The 18,163-nt window shown below is 39.1% G+C and overlaps 1 protein-coding gene across 2 annotated transcripts in view; it reads left to right on the top strand.

Annotated features, from left to right (window-relative positions):
- LOC127448223 (sodium-driven chloride bicarbonate exchanger-like) overlaps positions 1 to 18,163 on the top strand; it is an 89,716-nt gene that overhangs the window by 24,964 nt on the left and 46,589 nt on the right. For both annotated transcript variants that reach the window (XM_051710597.1, XM_051710598.1), the window contains 3 exons: positions 6,383 to 6,526; positions 8,753 to 8,891; positions 10,631 to 10,791. In XM_051710597.1, the coding sequence (XP_051566557.1) occupies positions 6,383 to 6,526; positions 8,753 to 8,891; positions 10,631 to 10,791 (444 nt within the window). The remainder of the gene's footprint in view (positions 1 to 6,382; positions 6,527 to 8,752; positions 8,892 to 10,630; positions 10,792 to 18,163) is intronic.

The raw sequence follows: 18,163 nt of genomic DNA, 5'->3' as shown, positions 1-18,163 counted from the left end.
AGTCATACTTGTGGTGTTCCCGGTCAAAAATGACCGGCCCACTAAAATGTATATAAATCTGTCATTATTAATACATTTTCACTAGATATTTCATTAGATCTTTTGTTAACTTGATTTCTAGTAGGGGAAAAAGTGTTTTTCATGCAGACCATCCAGGTTCAATTCCATAATTTTCTCTATCCTGTTTTTCACTCCACTCTTAATATTTCCTTTTATGATACATATAATCATAAAAAATTAAGAAAAATAATATAAAGGTTGATTTCCTCTCGTGTTTTGGTCACAGTGATGGTCGGGGAGTTGAGAGAAAGGTTTGATCCTGGTAAAATTAACAATGGTTTTATTATACTAAAATTGAAGTAACCATGTATTTTTTTGGCAGAAGCCATTGTTTTAATGCAATTAACCATGGTGTAACAACAATAATATGGTGTTAATATATTAACCATGTTTAATTTTGTGGTTACTATGATTTTACTACAAAATACCATGGTGATATTTTTGTAAGGGGAGGTTAGGGTTAGGATTTGTCATGGAATGCAGAGGAGAGTGGGAGCGCTGGCAGTGACTGGGGAATGGCCTCCGTGGCCAGGAGCGCTGGCAGCGACTGGGGAACGGCCTCTGTGGCCAGGAGCGCTGGCATCGACTGTGGAATGGTCTCCGTGGCCAGGAGCACTGGCAGCGACTGGGGAGCAGGAGCCCTCCTCCTCTTCCAGGTGGCCAGACACACTGCTGTGGGAACGGCCTTCGTGACAGAGGGCACTGGGATGACCGAGGCTTCAGGCGCTGGTTCTGGGGCGGTCGAGGCTTCCGGCGCTGGCTCTGAGACGGACGAGGTTTCAGGCGCTGGCTCCGGGATGGACGAGGCTTCAGGAATGGGCTCATTGAATGGCAGGCGTGGGCGCTGGCTCGTTGACCGGGACAGGCGTGGGTGCTGGCAGTGGCAGGAAAACAGCCTCTGTGGCAGTAAACGCTGGCAGCGGCATGGTTTCAATCTCTCTCGTGCAGATATTTCTTCCCGCAGCTCTTGTACGGTTCGCTTCACTTTTGTCAAGTACAGCACCTCATAAATGCCGCATTTTTCTCTGCAGCGAGCGTGCATCCACGAGAAAACATACACTATAAATTATCGGATGATGTGCGGTCTGGAGAGGGCATATATACTTTGATAGATGATTTTGCAGACGGATGACAGAAATTCCCAATTCATCCACGCTATACAGTTTCATTTTGCCTGTGGCCAGAGAGCGTTCGCGTTGTCAACCTTTATCTCCAGGGGAATTGGGTTGTTTCTGTTCATGGGAGAGTTTAAAGGCAGTCGATAAGGAGGACATGGGAGGCAGGTTGCTCCACTCACAGGTAAGGCTTTTAATGACCACACTTCAGCTTCACACACTAATCTCTTCAGCTTCACAATAATAATCTCTTCAGTTTCACAATAATAACTTTCTGAACCCAGGCTCTCTCTCCCTGGTCTACTGGCGATGTGGCTCTTTTATGCCGCTCTCCCCGTGCTCACTGTAATTAGAGACAGGTGTTAGACATAATTTAGCTCAGGTGCAAGCGCCCTTACCGCTTTCTCTCTCTCCGGACGGACGCTTGACCACGCCCCCGCTGCCACAGAGAGTTAACTGCATTTCTTTCTATCTTTGCAATAATGAAAACACCCTCACGATTCAGACGATACCTTTTTGAAAGGTCAATGTCAATATTCTAATGTTTAAAATATTCTAATGCTATATTATTAAAATACATCGACTCAATTGCAATTCAGGCGATATCTTTTTAAAAAGGTGTATGTCATAATAATATTCTAATATATTGTTTTTAATGTGAATTGATGGCAGCAGACATGCATCAGATCATTTGTGAGTCACTCTTAGGGATTTATAAGTCCTCAGAAGGACAAGATGTCATGGGTTTAGGAGCTACTTAACGTTAAAATGCTTCATGAATTACTCTTAGATGAAAAATTTTCAAGTCCTAAAATTAGGGTTGGGGAGTAACGGAATACATGTAACGGGATTACGTATTTAAAATACAAAATATAACTGTATTCCACTAAAGTTACAATTATGATCCAACGTGATTTTTTTGATAAAAAAAAAAAAATTATCGTGCCTGGTAATGTGCATGTAAAATGGATAGAAATAGCATTTTATCTTAGCATAAAGCTGACAGTTTACACAAGGTTTATTTCTATTTCTTGTGCTCCAAATTTACTTCAAACTTACTTCTCTGTCTGCTCGTATGAATGTAACACATCATAAGAAAGTGTTTCACCGCTGTTCAAATGCACTTTGGATCACATCATTTTTATGTATAAATGTTTTCCATCTGAAAGGACTAAATATTAAATGAAACAAATGACAATAAAATGCAAAGTAATCTCTTCATTAATCAAAATACTTTTTGAATGTAACTGTATTCTAATTACCAATGATTTAAATTGTAACTGTAGTTACTTATATTTTGTATTTTAAATACGTAATCCCGTTACATGTATTCCGTTACTTCCCAACCCTGTATATATCATTATATATTAAATTATTATAGTTAATGCCAAGAACATCGTACACAGTGTATTACAGAAATTAAAGATGAAAAAGAACAATGAAACAAAAAGTCAGAGATACAGTTATAAGAGATTGTCGATCAAGAATAATTGAACCATCTTAATCAAACTGCAGCATATTTTTAGTGTTGTATGCATAATTTTGGGTAATATTTTGCCAATGTAAATATATGTTTATCATGCAAATAAAGCTTCTTTAATCTCATTTGGATCTGCAATTATGTAAATGTTTTAAAGTGAATTTCTTTCACTTTGTTAGGCGACAATAACTTATTGAAAGTTATTTATCCAAATCTTGATAACTGAGATAAGTGAAAAAGCACTTTAGATTAGGGAAACAAATTCTGCTAAATTCTGTTATAAATTCATTACAATGTGGAAAATCAATGGTGAAAGTAAATTAGTAAATGATCTATAGATTAGGCCTATATGTTAATCAGCTATTAATCAATGATTTATCATCTTATCAGATATTTCACATCTTACCATATGTTCTACAATATAATGTAATGTAACAATTGGAACAATAATAATATATATATATATATATATATATATATATATATATATATATTCATCTATGTTATATTTGCTATATATCCCGCTATCTGTCTATGAGGAATTTGCTGAGAAATAGCACTTCCCTGTCTACCAGTCACTTTGGGTGATTTAAAAGTGCACGCTAATAAAATATGACATCATCCATAGCTACGAGGTCAACTCTGCCTTACACTTACGTTAAGATTTCCTTAGTAAAACTTGTTGTTGTGAATAGCTTTTAAGCTAAAACTCATTGGAGAACTCCTAGTGGTAAGATACAAATCTTTGTGAATATGGACCCTGCTCTTTAGAACCCCACTGCAAATGATGAGCTGTACTGGGTCGTCCATATTCAGCCTCTCTGCACACTGTTCTCCAGCATTTCACATCGCTTTCTCACAGTCTGAATGGCCACAATGGTGGCTGAAAATCAGGAGATCTACAGTATATGTGAAAGACTGCATTGCAGTCAAAAATACACATAATTTCAAGAAAAACACTGCGTGTGAAAACAAAACAAAAATTTATTATTTTCTCCCACTCAGTGTTTCTTGTAAACTGTTGCAGCTCTTAAATAAATGGAATTAATTTAGATTCAAACCAGTTCTATAACACAGTGAAGATTGATTAACACAGTAGCTCACAAAATATGTACATGGCTGCTAAAAAAAAAAAAAAAACAGTGTAAAACCTTTTGAATTGATACATTTGAAGACGTTTTTCAATTGGCACTCGCTACTTTTGATTTGACCGCAACAATAGAGACCAAGCGATCGAAGAAATGTCCTGTTGCAGGCCGGCAAATTGGGACAAAAACTAGATGTTTTTTTATCGCATGTATCTTTATCACGTTGCAGCTGGTTAGGACATGACGTGAGGGTGCTCTTAAAGGGATAGTTCACCCAGAAATGATCATTTTTCCATTTCATTTCAGACCCATATGACTTCTTTCTTAGGGAGAATGCTGGTCTCAGTCACCATTCGCTTTTAATGTATGGAGATATGGTGCAATGATAGTAAACGGTGACCAAGGCTAACATAACAGAGAAACGAAAGTCATATGGGTTTGGAACAATATGAGGGTGAGTCAATGATTTCTATGTGAACAATCCCTTTTAATGACATACTCACCTTTGAATCTTGCCCTGATAGAACATCCTCATTAAATCTCAAGTTTTAAATGTCTTGACTTTGCAGCATTCTTAAAAATAAGGTGTCAGCCTCGTACAGAATAATGTTGTGGAAATGGATATGCTGTATAAGCCTATGCCACTGACCATTTCCCAATACAGATGCTTTCAGTCAATATAACAATATTACATAATGGAAAGACACCAAGAACTATAGTGATGTAATTTAAGCCTCATGTGATCCAGCGCTCACCACCTGTTTTAGAACCATTTTAACTGCTGAGAAAAGTTCTTTATGTTAATCTCCATTTTGTGTATGATGGCATTAGAGTCTATATGTGTGTATGTGTGTATGTGTGTGTGTGTGTGTGTGTATCCACATGGACAGATGTTACGTTTTCCCAGCACTTAAGCCCCTGTGCCTAATTTGGACGAAAATGATAAAATCCGATAAAGCACTGTCTGCTCTTGTCATTTAATGCTGTACCGAATGAGCAGGTGGTACAATTCTGTCTCACTCACATGCTGATGTCTTGACCTCTCAATCTTTTAGGCAGGATTAAAATGAGTGATCATTATTTAAAATGCTGTGGGAAAATAATCATAGGGTTGTTGAATAATCATATTAAGAAGGGAAATGGATTAAACATGGTGCAAATGGATTTTTTCCCCACTGAAATTTAGAGCCTAAAATAAATAAATACATAAATAAAAGGTAGGGTGTGTTATCCAGAGAGGCTAGCAGTTAGCAAGCTAGCTTTGAAAGCATAGAGTCCGCCCTCGCTTTAGAGGTGTCTCCAAAGCCACGCCTTCTCTATCACACATGAACACACACACACACACACACAGCAGAGTATAAGCACCAGGAGGAGAGACATGTATATATATATATATATATATATATATCAAAAACAAATGAAACCATATAATTACCTGTCCAAAAGAAAAACAGCAACCATGGCGTCATTTTTCAGACCCTTTGAGTCCCGCAGTTGCCTCCAGCGTTGAAAAGCAACGGCAATGTTAATGCTGCTTTTAGTATGCTCTTGATCCAGACGTTTTTTTGTTGTAGAAGTTTCTAACATGGCCTTTCTTTGCTTGTTTCCTTTTACTGGTGGTTCAGGAGGAACATAAGGTAGCTGCGGTTCGCCTTCCATTCTCACGCTCGCTCTGCACAGCATCAAGGAAACCGCACTGATGACGTGTGTTTGTCTGCCTGAACAAGTTGCGTGGCGGTATGCAAATATAGATTGACAGACATGAAGGACATCCTATCATTACATTCGGACCGAATGCAATGATTGGTCGATCATTTTTTAGTCCTGTCCCTTCCACAGTAGATATATATATATATATATATATATTTTACATTTAGACCACTTAAATTATTGATTGCTATCAGGATGTGAAGAGACTTTCAACCAGTATAACAAAAAATGTTTCTGGAAAAGATTGCACACTCTAGCTTTAAGCGAAGTGGCTATGTTCCAAAACTACCTACATAGACAACATTTTAAGGCATCATAGGCGTGTTCCTGATGTAAAAAAAAAAGATTGCAAAATGTAGACAGTATAATTATGCTACCTTTTAAGATACCTTCTTTTGACATTCCGAATGGGTTACCTATGAGGTTCCATTGTAATTAGTAGCTGCTTACCCACCAAACACAAAACATCCCCCTTACATTAGCAAATGGTTCCCATTTGGTTAATTTTGTGGGAACCAATTCCTAATATTCTAGGAAGGTTTTTTTTAGGGTTTATTTTTTATAACTGTAAGTAATGTTCCCAGCATGTTGCAGAGTGTTTTTTGTGTGACAATCTACAGAACGTTAGCTAATGGTTAATTTTATGTTTATTTTATTACCAAAATCTAACGTTCCCAGAACATTCTGGAAACAAAAATTGATAGCTGGGTTATGTGGACAGTATACTTCAAGACAGCTCACTACAACAAAGCAGAGCATAACAGAGCTGTTTGTCTCTAAGTGAATCTTATGTTGAAATTTGTTTTCTGTCATTCAGCAAATGCTAAATAACAAACGATTCATGATGAACTGTGGTTCAATCTGTATCATATTTGATGGTCTCTTGAGTTTGAGTCTCTCTGCCTATCTGGTTGTGTTTTTGTCAATAGGTCACAGGACTCTGTATATCGGGGTACATGTTCCTCTGGGCAGGAGAACTCGCCGGCGTCATCGTCACCATGGACACAAACACAGAAAGAGAAGCAGGGAGAGAGACTCTGGTGTCGAAGATGGACGGGAATCGCCCTCATATAGTAATGATCCTTCCTTTCTTCCTTCCTTCCTTCCTTCCTTTTTTCTTTTCTTTGTTCCTTCTATCCTTCCCTCTATCATCCTTCCATACTTCTATCCTTTCCTTTCAACCTCTTTCCTTCCTTCCTCTCCATCTATCCATCCATCCATCCATCATTTTCTCCTTTTTCCTTCCTCTCCATCCATCCATCCATCCATCATTTTCTCCTTCCTATCCATCCATCCATCCATCCATCCATCATTTTCTCCTTTCTTCCTTCCTATCCATCCATCCGTCCATCCATCCATCCATCTATCCATCCATAATTTTCTCCTTCCTTCCTATCCATCCATCCATCCATCATTTTCTCCTTCCTTCCCATCCATCCATCCTTCCATCCATCCATCATTTTATCCTTCCTTCCTTCCTATCCATCCATCCATCCATCATTTTCTCCTTCCTTCCCATCCATCCATCCTTCCATCCATCCATCATTTTATCCTTCCTTCCTTCCTATCCATCCATCCATCCATCCATCATTTTCTCCTTCCTTCCCATCATCCATCCTTCCATCCATCCATCATTTTATCCTTCCTTCCTATCCATCCATCCATCATTTTCTCCTTCCTTCCTATCCATCCATCCATCCATCATTTTCTCCTTCCTTCCTATCCATCCATCCATCCATCATTTTCTCCTTCTTTCCTATCCATCCATCCATCCATCATTTTCTCCTTTCTTCCTTCCTATCCATCCATCCGTCCATCCATCCATCCATCTATCCATCCATCATTTTCTCCTTCCTTCCTTTCCATCCATCCACCCATCCATCATTTTCTCCTTCCTTCCCATCCATCCATCCTTCCATCCATCCATCATTTTATCCTTCCTTCCTTCCTATCCATCCATCCATCCATCCATCCATCCACCCATCCATCATTTTCTCCTTCCTTCCCATCATCCATCCTTCCATCCATCCATCATTTTATCCTTCCTTCCTTCTTATCCATCCATCGATCCATCCATCCATCATTTTCTCCTTCCTTCCTATCCATCCATCATCCATCATTTTCTCCTTCCTTCCCATCATCCATCCTTCCATCCATCCATCATTTTATCCTTCCTTCCTTCTTATCCATCCATCCATCCATCCATAATTTTCTCCTTCCTTCCTTCCTATCATACATCCATCCATACATCCATCCATCCATCCATCATTTTCTTCTTCCTATCCATCCATCCATCCATCCATCCATCCTTCCTTGCTTCCTTCCATCCATTCATCCATCCTTCTTCTCCATCATCCATCCATCCATCCTTCCTTCCTTCCTTCCTTCCTTCCATCCATCCATCCTTATTATATTCTAAAGCACTTTCTCTTTCATTTTGTTTCTGATTTGTGCACTCTGTGATCTAGTGAGTTGGGAGCATGTTGCTCATTTTTCAGGCCATCACAGGCTGATGACTCATTCTGTTTGAGTGCAGAGATTGCTCAAACGGATGCTAGGATTTTAGGAAAAAAATGATTCTACAAAGTCCTACCACTCACTGATCATATACTGTATACTAGTAACTATGTTTAGAGTTATCCCAAATTCTGGAAATTCAGTGAGTTAAAGGAATGTTCCTGGTTCAATACATGCAATAAGCTCTACCGACAGTGGCATAATGTTGATTGCCACAGAAAATAATTTTTAATTTGTCTCTCATGTTTCTTTTTTAAAGCAAACATGTTGTCACTTTAAAGTACTTAAAGCATTAAAATTCACACTGTTTCAAAAGTTAAGCCACAAGACATTATTTCTGTTGGCTAGAGTGAAGTTACTGTATATCCAGTGTTATTAAACATTGATGTAATGACCACATAATGGCAGTACAGCAGGTGAATTTCGCATTATACGCACAAGACTACCAGAAAACTACCAGTTTACTGTATGTTGGTAAAGCATAAACAGAAATTCATCCACCACAAAAAGGACGATTTAGACAACTTTACAGCTCAAATAAGCAGTTTTTAAAAGAATAATTAATAGAAGTGCAATACAAGCTTTCAAACCCTCTAGAATGCTGGCCCCATAGATGCGCATTGTAAGTGAGTAACTGTAACCACAATTTTTTGTATTCAACCCAGAACATTCCTTTAAGTTTAACTGCTGCATGACTGTTTTATCCATTTGAATGGGTAAGTACTTCATGACAGTCATAGAAATGGCCATTAGTGTAGTACTGATGTCCGACTGTCTCACAGATACTCCCTCTCAGAGAGTTCAGTTTCTGCTGGGCACTGAAGATGATGATGAAGAGCATATACCACACGACCTGTTCACTGAACTTGATGAGATCAGCCTGCGTGATGGAGAAGATGGAGAGTGGAGAGAAACCGCCAGGTACAAGACCATGTGACCCAGTCATGTGATGTCACCTAAACCATCATTCAATATCCAGTTATGGCTCAGTGACAAAAATAATGTCCGAGAGTGTCTGATAATACGCATGCACCAAGTTCTAAGAAATGTAGTCTTTGTATTCATGTTGGTGTGACGAGGAGGAGGGCGTGGCTGGGCCATGAAGATGCACGTCCGGCGCTGAATTGTCCTAATCAGCGCCGGACACACGTGGCCGCTGTGTGTGTGTCTGTGTGTTTATGTTTGTTTCAATTCAGTTATGTCATTAAAATTATGTTGACTGTTCTGCCGGTTCCCGCCTCCTCCATGCCCGTCCTGTGAACCCCGATACATTTCTAGAACATGGCACATTAGACATTATAATTTGTCATCAAGCCACAAATCTTCAATTAACATGTTTGGCTTTTTTGATATTTTGTTATATGTTAGCATTTTCATAAATGATTGTTGGCTGCTCTGATGTGTTTTGGTAGTGTGGATGATGAAAACATTAAATCTGTAAAGCGGCATTAGTCCAAGAGTGCTGGGGTTATATAAAAAAGCATTGTTGTGTAATGTTTATATGTGTGTTGTGAAAAGCCATACTGATAAAACAGAAAGGCTAAATAAAGCTCTTATAATGATGACAGTCGCTGCATTGTCATATGGCATCTTGTATCTAAATGCACCCAGAATGAAAGGATTTTTATTTCATCAGTTTTTTTATTTATTTATTTATTTTATGAGGCTCTGATTACACGTAAACTGTGGTGCTTTATATCTCTTTCACTCTTAATTACTTATTCATTTAAGAATATAAAAAAGGTAATTAAATGTTTGTCTCATTTTAAAGCATAAAACAATTAGCATAGATACATGTGCACATTAATTTAAAGCATAATTTTGGTTGTAGTGTGTGTATCAATTTTTATGCTCACGTGAAATCTTTCACAGTGTCTCTGTAAATTCATAATTGCACTAATGTGATAGAAAATTCATTATTTCTGCATGCAGTATTAGGGAGGGTAACGTAATTATTTTAACGATTTTGTTGCTGATTTGCTTAACAATTTTGTTCCTCTGCGGTACACTTACCGTTACTTTGTCTAATTTTGAGGAGGAAATAATAGACTTAAAGACTTGTATAATGTAATTATTATTGCATTTATAACCTTCAAAAGCCTGCTGTCAAATTAAGAGATACTGAAATTTATGATTTCAACAGAACGGTATTAACAAATCAGAAATGAATTGTATTCAATTACTGATGAGTAAAAACAAACAGGTTACCTGTTTTCAGTTTGTGTAGAAAAGATAATACCCATTAAACTCATTGCACATTTCATATCATTAAGTCAAACCACTTACATAAGCATCTATACTTTGCATAGCATAAAGCTATGCTATTAGCCATATAAATGCATTAAATTATCTAACCATTTGACGTTATTACTTTACCAGATAGATCTCATGGCAATGACTTGACTCTGACAAAAAATATTTCAAAATGATATTAAGTGGTTCTTTAAATATTTTGCAAATATTTTGTAAGTAGAGTAACGTGATTCTATAAGACCAGGCTTGACATTACGCCAACCGTGAAACTCTATTTAACTCTTGCTAGTGTTCTGTCCATATCTGTTCCGTCCATTTCAGCGTAAAAACTCTGACATTTCAGAACCGTTAATGGTAGCAAATATTAAAACGGGTGTTTTTAACCCTGTCCCTATTTCCCTGTCCAGGTGGTTGAAGTTCGAAGAGGATGTTGAAGATGGCGGCGAGCGCTGGAGCAAACCATATGTGGCCACGCTCACACTGCACAGCCTATTTGAACTACGGAGCTGCATCATCAATGGCACCGTCATGCTAGACATGAGAGCCGGTTCTCTGGAGGAGATCGCAGGTAACCATGGATGGAGAGCTTTGCTTTTAAGTTTTAAGTTCATTGTTAAATACAATAATATTGTAACTTCAATGTCTCTGAAATTCCTCCCCTGCAAAAAAGGCAATAAGGAGGAAGCAAAATAGATACTATTATTCCTAAACACCAAAGTGTAGAAACTCCGTCAAATCTTTAGCTGTTTCTGCTTGTGTGTAGCACCTACAGCTCTGCATATCCTTTTCAAGAATCCCAGATTGTTGCTGAAGTTTATTTTAAACAAGATCCCTAGTCATTTGATTTTAACAGTTTGAGCAGCACATTTCAGCACAGATTGCTTTATGAATCTGTCACAATGTAATGCAGCTGCACAAAGAGTCTGGTATTGAAGGATACGGCAGATTAAAAACTAGATTGGACTTGGCAGCAAACCCGCAGCTCGTTTGTAAATGCAGCAAAATGCTGCCATTCATTTCAGATTTGAAGAGAACATTAAAGAAGAAGTCTTAAAGGCATAGCCGCATAAAGCAAACTGTTTAATTCTAGGGGTCAGAGAGAGGGTAGAAAATGGTTATGGAAACTAAATTACGCTGAATTTTTTTAATGAAAAAACAAAACAAAACTTTACTAACATTATAAGTGGATCTTGAGATATGACCTCTTCAAAAATGTGACATGTTGGACTTTTATTCTATTTGTGCTCTTAAAATATTCACCATCTTTGGTCAAATGTAATATGTAATTGGTTGTGGATGTGTTAATGCTGTTATGTTGCTGAGGAGCTTTACACTTAATTCTCTGTGACATTTGTGAAGCGGTCTCTACAGCAGCATGCTGTTTAAAGCTCAGGTAACTGGAACATATGTACAAAGTTCAGCTGCTGAGCTTCAGTATTTGAGTAAGTGTTGCACATTCATTTGGATATAAAGGAGGAAAGCTGATCCTAAATCAGTAGAAAAGGCATTGCATATAAGGGAGACTGGGGCTCATACCTGCAAACTATTCGCCTTTATGCGAAATTCACTGTTTTGAATCCAAAATGGATGATGGGGTAAAGTAGCTTATATCCATGTATTTTTATTGTATATACATCCATGAAGTTTTCTGATTTGTTTAACTTCAGTGTTAGTGAACAAAGATTTTGTTCGGCTGATCGCATCCGTGATAAGAGCAGCACAAGTTGGACAAGGTGTTTGATAGACACGGCACATTTCTCTGAAGGGCGACAGGCAACAATTGTGCTTCCAAACACGGGGGAAGGTATCCTAACTGTTGCAATGTATGGTATTGGTACAAAACTGATATTTTACTGTATTTGTCGCTTTATATACTCAACAGAATTTGTTAATACAGAACATGAGTTTAACATGTTGTAAAATGGCCACAATGTTTGGCTATTAGTAACACACAAACTTGCTTTATGATGTCTATTTGAGTATCTTTTATGTTCTTCACTGTCAGTTGTTGATCAAAATGATAAAAAAGGCACATTAATATCAGTCACATATAGCACAGAACTGGCAAAGAATCAGTGCAGAGACTCTCTCGTCTATGGCTTCTCATTTCTAAAACTGTCCCTTTCCTTACATCCTTTCCTTCGCATCCTGTCAGCTCCCTCTTTGGATATAAGGAAAAGATGCAAGGAAAGGAAACGAGGATAGAGGAATCCAAGTGAAATGTATTTGTAAAATGAAATGTCCCACTCTTTCGAGCGTCATTTCAGAACATCGCCTTTGTGCAGCTGCATTCCCTCAGAGCGCTTGCCGTTATGTTGTTCAGATTTCATTAACTGATATACAGAATAAATCCTAATAATTCAAGGTGCACTCTCGAAGTATGTGACATTTACATTTTGTTAAAACAGCTGTAAAACATTAATTAGAACTATTGTGTCAGATGTGAAGTGGGAGGAGAATTTATGTGTGCATCAGGTGCTTCGACACAAAAGATTTCCACATGAATCCCCCTGTGCATCCTCGCTCAAGCCTCCTCATAAAGCTTCCTCAGTACTCCTTTAATTGCTTTTCATATAAACATGTGCTAGATGAATGTCTTTTTGCCACGTTTTGCTGTTTTTAGACGCTGTAAAAGAACTTCATCTGTTAACCCTATAACACTGTATGTATCTAATATGATACACAACGTTTGACAGCTCCTGTTTCACTCTCTGTTCAAGCTGAAAAGCAAAAGAACATATGGTATGTAAGTTTCACATGTTTATGGCACCATCTAGTGGTTATTTGTGAAAAAAAAAGTTTTTCAATGTTTATATCGATCTATTTAAAATGGCGGTGGACTTACGCAAAAAAATGACTCTTATGTTGGGATAAATGACAGCTTATTTTAACAAAGTAAAAGTGACAGTAATGATCATATTGTAACTGATATTTTAAAATGAGTATTTGCTGAATATAAGCAACTTATACTTGGTTAAAATGTTGTATATTATTTTATTGAAAAAGCATGTTGAAATCTATATGTACTGTATCACCATTACATTACATTCATGCCCACTATATATTTTTTTTAAATCACGGAGCTTTGAAAACTCTGACATATACTTTTTATAAGATACAACTAATATATCTGTGCATTTTATATATGCAGCGTGCTCTGTCATTATAAAGATCTCATTATTTTACATTAAAATTTATTATGATGCCATATTACCAGAAGTTCTTGAGATCCAGCGAAAAAAAAGTTTTACAAATTCAATTTTGTAAATGTCAATATAGTGTTTGGTGCATAAAATACATTTGATAAAAATTATTTATTGAAAAAAATATACATTTTATTCATATTGTATTTGATGTGCTGAATTGAACTGTGATAAATTTCAATCCATATTTATAGACCAAGGAGAGGAAGTTGTCATGGCCAAACTCTTAAAAATATGGTATCTCTGAATAGCCCAGGGACTCCTCTGATAATACTTCAAGATTTACCACTGTAGCATGTATGGGCTAAGAAAAACTTAAATAAAAATTGTCCTACACAAAAATGAATTGCTGGGCCTCAGGAGGATAATGACCTTTAAAGCTAATGTATCAAATATGATACATAAAAAACATTTTTTAATTTTTTTTTTATATGTTGTCTAATGGTACTAAAAACAGTTAATGTCAAAAAAATTGAATTTTCTGACAATTCTATCATATGTCAGGCTTTACAGGGTTAAAAAAAATGCCACTGAAGGTGACAAAAATGACCCTGAAATTAAAAATGTGGGGTCAAAAAGTGCCACTTATGATTTCTTCTTCTTATTTGTAACATTGGATATATTTATTTTTCTATTCTAGACCTAGTATATACGTATATACATGAAATTTATTTGATGTTAGTTTAAATTTATAGGTAACTGCTTATCTGATTATTCAGTTTTACATATATTTTAAGGAGCTGATTAATTTCTAGTATTTGACTGTGGAGGTGGGTGCGTGGTCGAGCACCGATTTGTAAATGGAGTGTGATACCGGGAAATGAGAGCGGTGAGGAGTTACATCTGTGGGCAGTTTTAATAACAGCTGTTCTGTGTTGTAGTGAGAGGTGACAGAGTGATAAAAGGGAGCTGAGAGCCACAGAGGAGGAGAGGAGTGATTCACACTTGCTGTGTTTGTGCTGTGTGTATCTGAAATGTATTTGTGACACTGAAAAGTGACTTGTTAAATAAAGACGAGAGAATGGTGGAAATTCGTCTGGCTCCCGCTTCCTCATTTCACAAGAGAATTAAAGAACCTGTTACAGTGGTGCTGAAACCCGGGATATTTGAGGAAGCAGCGCCGTCATGGAGTCCTCGCCATTAGCTGAAGTCATCAAGACTCTTGCCGGCATCCACCAGACCCAACATCAAGCCCTCCTGGACTACGTGCGGAGCAGTGTTTCCACATCCTGCTCCAAGCCCAGGCAGAGGACCGACAGGTATTGAGGAGCTTGATGGCCCAGGGGAGTACTCCAGCTGTGACCACAGCCACAGCCCAGCCCCAAATCACACTTGTGAAGATGGGGCCACAAGATGATCTAGTGGCCTTCATCGAGCTCTTCGAGCAGGCGGCTGAAGCGTGGGGCTGGCCTAACAACTTTTGGTCATAAACGTCATGGAGTACGCGGACCTAAAGCGGGCCATCTTGCATCGGGTTGGCCGTAACCCTGAACAACACCGGCAGCGCTTCCATACGCTGCCGTACAGCGAATGTGGTCGCCCGTTTGCCTTTGCAAGTTAGGGGCATTGGTTCAGGTCCCTGATGTGCTGTAGGCTGCCCCCGATCGAGCAGGGACGTACAGGATACCAGTGAGTATTCAAGGCGGTACATACCAAGCCTTGGTGGACTCAGGATGTAATCAAACCTCTATACACCAATGCTTGTTTCAAAACGAGGCTTTGGATGCAGCACGGATTGTGAGGGTGAAGTGTGTACATGGGGATGTGCATGAATACCCTTAATACACAATTCAATTCTGGGGGACAAAAGCGTAGTATTGAGGCTGCGGTTAGTCCCCACCTCACCCATCCACTAATTCTGGGTACCAATTGGCCGGCGTTCCAAATGTTATTGAAGGGAATGTGTGTGAATGGGCCCTACAACAGAGTAATACGGTGTGCGGTGTGCAACATGCTGGCCGGCGGAGGCGGTGCCGGGGCCGTCCTCATCAGCTCCTTGTCAGCTTCTCGTCAGCTCCTAGTCAGGATGACACAATGGAGGAGAAGGGCTTGTCTTTCCCGCCCTTTAGAGGGATTCTCTAGGGGATTTCCGCCTGGTGCAGACGCAGGATGAAACTCTGAAGCATGCCTTCGACCAAATGAGATTAATCGGTGGCCAACAACTTCAGCCGGTGGTTGCTCTCTCATACCTGTATTTTTCAATGATAAAAGACCGGTTGTATTGGGTGATGCAGGACACTCAGACAAAAGAAGATACAACCCAGTTGTTAGTACAAAAGAGCCATCAGGAATGGTTATTCAAGATGGCTCATCATAATCCAATGGCAGGCCACTTAGGGTAAGAGAATACACTAAACCATCTCATGGCCTGTTTCTACTGGCCAGGCATTCACAGGGATGTTTGTAGGTGGTGTGCAACATGCCGTGAATGTCAATCCACCGGCCAACCCAAAAGCACCATTGCGCCCTCTACTGCTGATTGGGCTTCCCTTCGAAAGAATTGGTATGGACCTCATCGGAAATCGCTTTGCATTAGTCAGGGTGGATTACACAACGCGATATCCAGATGCAGTGCCTCTCCGCAACATCTCAGTGCGGTGTGTTGCAGAGGCACTCTTAAAAATGATCTCCTGAGTGGGGATCCTGAAAGAGATCATCACTGACCAGAGCACTACTTTCATGTCGACCACGTGGCATGTTGGACGTCCTAAAAGAAAATTGGGAGAAGGGACCTTCACAGACTAAAAACTAAATTCAGTATGTTCTTGACCTGAGAGCAAAACTCCACACACTAGGGCGATTATAACAAGAGCATTAGCTACATGCTCAAGAACGCCAGTCCTGACTGTATAATAGGGGTACTTGGCTGTGGGAGTTCGCACTGGGAGATAAAGTACTTGTATTGCTACACACATCGAGCTCCAAATTACTCGCCAAGTGGCAAGGGCCCTTTGTGGTCACACGGCGCTTTGGGGACGTCGACTATGAGGTCGAACGAAAAGATAGAGGCAGAGCATGGCAGGTGTACCACCTCAATCTCCTAATATATGGGAGAGAGGAGGTGCCCGTGGCTTTGGCGACAGTGATAGCAGAGAGGGAGGAGCTTGGACCAGAGGGGAATCTCAAACACCAAAATCAAGTCACCCCAGTCCCTTGTGGAGACCACCTCTCACCGTCCCAAATCACGGAGGTGGCCAAATTACAAAGGGAATTTTCTGACGTGTTTTTGCCTCTGCCTGGTCACACAAATCTCATAGAACACATTGAGATGACCCCAGGGGTAGTGGTATGCACCCGACCCTATAGATTACCCGAACACATAAAACAAGTGGTGCGGGAAGAAATTAAGGCCATGCTCGATATGGGAGTAATAGAAGAATCCAACAGTGACTGGTCCAGCCCAGTGGTTCTAGTACCTAAGGCTGATGGGTCGGTTCTGCATGGATTTTCGAAAAGTCAATGCGGTGTCTAAATTTGACGTGTATCCGATGCCTCATATTGACGAACTGCTAGATCGGTTAGGCGCAGCTCGCTTTTATTCAACACTAGATTTGACAAAGGGATATTGGCAGATCCCCTTGACTCCCATGTCCCGGGAAAAAACTGCATTTTCCACTTTGTTTGGCTTACACCAATTTGTGACCCTTCTGTTCGGTTTGTTTGGGGCCCCAGCTACATTTCAGCAGCTCATGGACAAAGTTCTACGCCCCCCCAAAAAACTTAATTTTTGACACTAATCTATAGCTTCTTTTAGAATTGCTTTAGCCAATAGTTACATAAATGCGATACATACTCAAGAAAATAATTTTAAAAAATTATAATTCTTCTCTCAAATCACCAGAATTTAATGCTTTGGTGTTGTTTTGGCAAAAAAAAAAAAAAAAAAAAAATCTCTACATTGAGGGTACACTTAGTATATGTTTTAAAAAAATAATAACAAAGAATAACATATGTTGATAGATGCCTATCTCAAAAATGACATTTGTTTGCATCTATGTGTTAATTTTTGCACTTTGTTTGCTAGTCATCACACTTTTATTGTAGTGAATACTTCTCTCAGTCGGTTTATTTTTAGGCACACACAAAAATGTCTCGGCTACGAAAAAAATAAAGCAATTGCTAAGGAAAATCGATAATTAATTTAACTGTTCATTTGACCTTTTGTGATAACTTGCCCCAATATCGAGATGATGATATACACCAATTAGCCACAATATTAAAACCACCTGCCTTATATTGTGTAGGTCCCACTAGTGCCGCCAAAACAGCAACAACCTGCATCTTAGAATAGCATTCTGAGATGCTATTCTTCCCACCACAATTGTACAGAGCGGTTATCTGAGGTGGTTTTCACACTGGGCATGTTTTCTGCGGTCCGAATCCGAGCGCTATTGTTCCCAGTGCCCCCCTGCAGCATTGGTCTGGTTTCAGACTCATATATGATTCTGTTAAACCTGGTGCTTTTACGTCATCAACTTGCGTTATCACAAATGTGCACATGATGGAAAGCCCAACGCGGGTCGCTATATTTTGTGATTTTATTAATTTTGTGTCATTATGCACACCAGAGTGAATGACACTTGCGCCTCTAATTCAACTGTTGTATATGTCCAGGGGAAGGAGACTATATCTGATGCTCACAAACTATCTTTTTTGAGGACACAGCTGGTTGCATGCTCACTCACTCACTCACATATATAAAAGGCACCTCACCTTTTCTGTATCCTGTAAAGTTTC

The sequence above is a fragment of the Myxocyprinus asiaticus genome, chromosome 11, assembly GCF_019703515.2.
Source record: "Myxocyprinus asiaticus isolate MX2 ecotype Aquarium Trade chromosome 11, UBuf_Myxa_2, whole genome shotgun sequence".
NCBI classification, from domain to species: Eukaryota; Metazoa; Chordata; class Actinopteri; order Cypriniformes; family Catostomidae; genus Myxocyprinus; species Myxocyprinus asiaticus.
The sequence above is the reverse complement of the archived record's forward strand: the minus strand, read 5'-3'. Positions and strand labels throughout refer to the sequence as shown.